The 5,000-nt window shown below is 48.9% G+C and overlaps 1 protein-coding gene across 1 annotated transcript in view; it reads left to right on the plus strand.

Annotated features, from left to right (window-relative positions):
- The window catches only part of LOC121713071 (CTTNBP2 N-terminal-like protein), a 41,094-nt gene extending 39,541 nt beyond the window's left edge, over positions 1-1,553 (plus strand). The window contains 1 exon segment of the mRNA XM_042097354.1: positions 374-1,553. Within this exon segment, the coding sequence (XP_041953288.1) occupies positions 374-1,429 (1,056 nt within the window). The 3' untranslated portion in view covers positions 1,430-1,553.
- Positions 1,554-5,000: the final 3,447 nt, after the last annotated feature.

Consider the following 5,000-nt stretch of genomic DNA (forward strand, 5'->3'; position numbering starts at 1 on the left):
GCAATAAGAAACACTAGTAGATAGCCTCTGTGATGATACTTTGATCAGACTTTGGTTGCTACTATTCACAACTACCATCATCATTATCATCTAGTTTCCAAGGTGTGTGCACAGGTAGATAGATAGATAGATAGATAGATGGATAATATAGATAGATACTTTAGTCATCCCGAGGGTGTGTGTTTGTGTGTGCGTGTCCGTGTGTGTGCGTGTGCGTGTCTGGGTTTGTGTGTGTTGGTGTGTGTGTGTGTGCGTGTGTGTGCGTGTCTGGGTGTGTGTTTGTGTGAGTGTGAGTGTGTCTGCATGTGTGTGTGTGTGTGTGTGTGTGTGTGTGAGTGTGAGTATCTGACCGTGTCCTGTTGTCCCTGTCCAGCTGGAGGCCCTGAGGAAGGAGCTTCGCGAGCGCGAGGCCGGCGTGAAGGAGAAAGGAGAGAAGGAGAGAGAGAACAAGAAGGAGAGAGAGAACGGAGGGAAAGAGAAAGAGATCGGCAAACAGAAGGAGAGGGGCGGGGTCAAACTCACTCCGGTCAAAACCACGCCCTCCAGCCCAAGCTCCTCCTCCGGCCAGACCGAGACCGATGGGAAGTCGCCACTGGCAACCAAAGCCCCTCCCCCAACCCGTCTGAATGGCCATGCCCCTCAGAGCCCCGCCCCCCAGGACAGCGGAGCGGAGGCGGAGTCTGTGTCCGGCGACAGCAGCAGCGCGTGCGTTGTGGGCGTGGTTTCAGCGGTGGCCACTCCCCTTCAGAGCCCTACCCCCACTAGCCCCGCCTCTTCCTCTCTAAGCTCCTCCCCGTGCTCCTCTCCCATCCTATCCAAGCGCGGGCTGCACACACACACACACACGCCCCCCTACCCGCCCGTCTTCCAGGCCAGCGTCAACCAGCGCTTTCAGGCAGCGCGCCACAAGTTCCAGAGTCAGGCGGAGCAGGACCATCACACACACACACACACGCATGGGCACACACTCTCGCCCCGCGACCTCTCGCCCACCACCACCCCCACCCCCCCGTCGGCCGCGCCGGCCGACAACAGCGCAGCCAAGCAGCTGGCCCGGAACACGGTGACGCAGGTGCTGTCGCGCTTCACCAGCCAGCAGGGCGGCGCTAAGATGGCGCCCCTCAGCAGCTCCCCCTTCGGCACCGACTACCGCACGCTGGCCTCCTCCCCTTCCTCCTCCTCCTCCTCCTCACCCACCTGCCGATCTCCGGGGCCGCTGTCCCCGGGCGTCCGATCTCCCAGCATGCCACGCTGCGAGAAGGGCCACCCCCCGCCGGTGCCGCCCAAGAGGCCCGGCGCCAGCCAATCACCAAGCTCGCCCGGCCCCTCTCGCTCCTCCCACTTCCCTGAGCTGTCTGGCAGCTGTGGCTTGACCAGCACACAAGAGGGCGCCAAAGAGCTGGACCTGGTGGTGTCGTCCTCCAGCTAACGCCCACGCACACACACTCACACTCACACACAGACACACACACACACTCACACAGACACACACTCTCTCTCTCTCACACACACACACTCACATGGGCACACAGTCTCTGTCACACATACACACACACACACACTCACACACACTCACACATACACACATACACACTCACACACACACACACACACACTCACACACGCTCACACATACACACACACACACACACACACACACACACACACACACACACACACACACACACACACACACACTCATGCACACATGATGGATTGTCCTGTAGAGGGATACACTAACTCTATTTTGGATCCCTAATATTGATCACAGAGACATCCCCTTTTTTGATCCAAAGCACTAAGCCATTCCCCTTTAAGCCCACCACACACACACACACACACACAAACACACACACACACACACACACACATGTAAACACACATAATCAGTGGAGCTTGCGTCTGCTGCAGGGCCTCTGTTGAAGACTGCACTCGACAGCACATCATTCAGCATAGTAGATATTAATGACTTTTTCACTCACAAATGGTAGTAGAAATGAAAACAGGTTTCCCTACAACACTTTCTCCCACACACACACACTTGAAGAGGGATCGGCAGGAAAAGACAGAGGCCTGAGCTTCAGCCCTCGGTATGTGTAATATAATTTGAGACAAGGCTTATAACCAGTAACCTATAACCTATATAAATGCTCTTAATATAAATAGATAGCATTTAATTGAACTGAACTCAAGACTTGAACTGTAAAGCAATATTTATGCTCAAATGTCTAGCCTGTGGAGTGTCCCAGTAACAGTTGTCTCACTCTCACTCAATCCACCCACTCACATGAACTCAGCCGGCACCACAGACTCCCACAATGCATCTCTCACCACTGACTCCCACAATGCATCTCTCACCACAGACTCCCAGAATGCATCTCTCACTACAGACTCCCAGAATGCATCTCTCAATCCTAGATAGGGGGATTCGACTTGATGTAGCCGCCTGCTGCCGTCTTAAACTGACAGCATAACGTGATTATTTCTGAGATTCTGATACGTTTTCAACCATGACGTATGCACAATTCTGGTTTGAAAACGTATCAGAATCTCAGATATAATCACGTTATGCAGTCAGCTTAAGACGGCTGCAGGCAGCTACATCAAGTCGAATCCGCCTAATGCACCTCTTACTCTACACTCCCAGAATGCACCTCTCACTACATACTCCTAGCATCCAGTTTGAGAGTGTGGAATGCTCCAGAGACAGAGCGAGACCAGTTTGAGAGTGTGGACTTAGGACCGTTCCTCCACTCCTGCTCCTTGACTCACCTGGGTTACCATGGAAACGTATGGCACTGGAGGTTATCTGGACAATGTGTTACTGGTGTGTGTGTGTGTGTGTGTTCAGAGGCCTTCTTGCCTGCTGCCAGACTCTCTCGCACACACACACACACAGGACAGATCATCCACACACTCATGTCAAGGGTCAAGTATAAACTACCCCAGCATCAGCTGTCTTGTTGCCATGGAAACATCTCCAGTCTTCCTCTGTCCATCAACATCTCAGGGGTCATCAGCGTCCGGCATCTTATCACCGTGGAGACGCCTCCATGCCTCCGCCCTGTATCTGTCATGGCGTGAATGTCATACCCAGAGCTGTCTGAACATAGGTGACACTGCTGAGGGCCAAGGCTGTATGCTAACGTAGAGGACACTACTGGTGTTGGATTAAAGGGGACAGCGTTGTATGCTAACGTAGAGGGCACTAACTGGTGTTGGATTAAAGGGGACAGCGCTGTATGCTAACATAGAGGACACTAACTGGTGTTGGATTAAAGGGGACAGCGTTGTATGCTAACGTAGAGGACACTAACTGGTGTTGGATTAAAGGGGACAGCGTTGTATGCTAACGTAGAGGACACTAACCGCTGAGGGACCACGCTGTCTGTTAGCGTAGCGTAGATGACACTGGGATAGTGACCACAGCCTGTGTATTGGAAGCATACAACTTCAACTCTGTCAGTGCTAGTCTACTAACCACACTCAAAAGGAAACAAGTTTTAGAACACATTTAAACCAAATCCTGGTTCTACTGAACTAATAACTTTCTCTTTCCATGGGTCCTAGCTGAATATAGATGCTGATGATTGTGTTGTTTGTACATGTTTACATTGGGAACTCCAGATGCTCTCCTCTCCTTACCCTTGGTGGCTTGAATTGCTTCTGACTGCATGTGTTTTATACAGTACTGTACTGTTTTTGATGTTCCTGATTTGTTTTATACCTCAACCCGTGCTCCCTCTGGTGGTCAGAGCTTTTATACTACTGCAAAAACCTCTTACTATAAAGAGTTACTGATCCAGTCCTGATTGGTCTTCTTTTGAATCTTATGAAAGTATATTTTTAACGTGGCACACTCAGAGAGGTCTGCTGTGTGTTGTCATTCATCTTCCTATTTTATTCCTGAATTTAAATAAAAACCATTCTCTATTATGAAATGTGTGTGTGTGTGTGTGTGTGTGTGTTTGTGGAGATGGACTACTGCTAGCATTTAATTCTGATATGAATTGTATCTGATATGCTTGTGTATGTGTGCATATTGTTCTTCTGAATATAATTCAGTGGAAATGCATGGATTCAGTTGCTTCCAGGAGCAGCAACTGGAATCCATGCATTAACACAGAATTATTTTTGGAATCTGATCCCTTATCATACCTGTTCGTTCGTACTCGTCGCTCGACTTATCGTGACTAAATTCAAGATGGCGTCGAACAGTAAAATTCCTTAAGGTACTGTCTGTATAAATCGTCTTGTAAATAAACTACCAGTGCTTTTTCAAAGTTCTCAAGGTCTCGTTTTAAATGTCAAGGCCCTCGGAAGTCTACCAATGAAGTATGGAGCTACTTTGAGCCTCGGAAATGTTGTAAAACAGTGATTTATTTGCATGGCTAGGCCGATGCCCGAGGCACCGCAACGAAACACTTGTTGGTAGCATTGGCTAACTAGCGCCAGATTTCTGAGTAGGGGACAAGCCGAGATGAGCTATGAGACATACATTCACACTCAGTATCATGTTTCAACACACTTTAGGTCAAAATCACACCGGAATTCTCCTTTAAATTGTTCAATACATGATTTCATAACAGGCCAAATATAAAATAAATGTTAAATATAGCCTAGATATCTGTAAATATTAGATGATTTACAGTTCTATGTAATATGTCATGTTTCATGTTTTTGTAATGCTTCATGCAGATCTACTGCAGTGAATAGGCTAAATACAACTTTGATCATTTGTATAGCCTACTGCTGTATACATGTAGTTAACTTTGGCCTTGGTGCCCTGACATGTGGCCTTTGTGCCCCCCACCAAATATGCCCAACTGAAGGCCAAGTGGCCTTGCCCCCAGATTGGTGAAATTCCAAGCCTGCTTACGAGGTTACTATTATAAACGGAAAGTGGGACAATTTAGTCACTTCTTCTACATAAGTGTCTGTGTGTGTGTTCATAGGGAGAGCTCTGACAGTTAGATGCACACTCCCCTGGCAAGATGGAA

Source organism: Alosa sapidissima, chromosome 7 (assembly GCF_018492685.1).
Source record: "Alosa sapidissima isolate fAloSap1 chromosome 7, fAloSap1.pri, whole genome shotgun sequence".
In the NCBI taxonomy this organism is placed as follows: Eukaryota; Metazoa; Chordata; class Actinopteri; order Clupeiformes; family Clupeidae; genus Alosa; species Alosa sapidissima.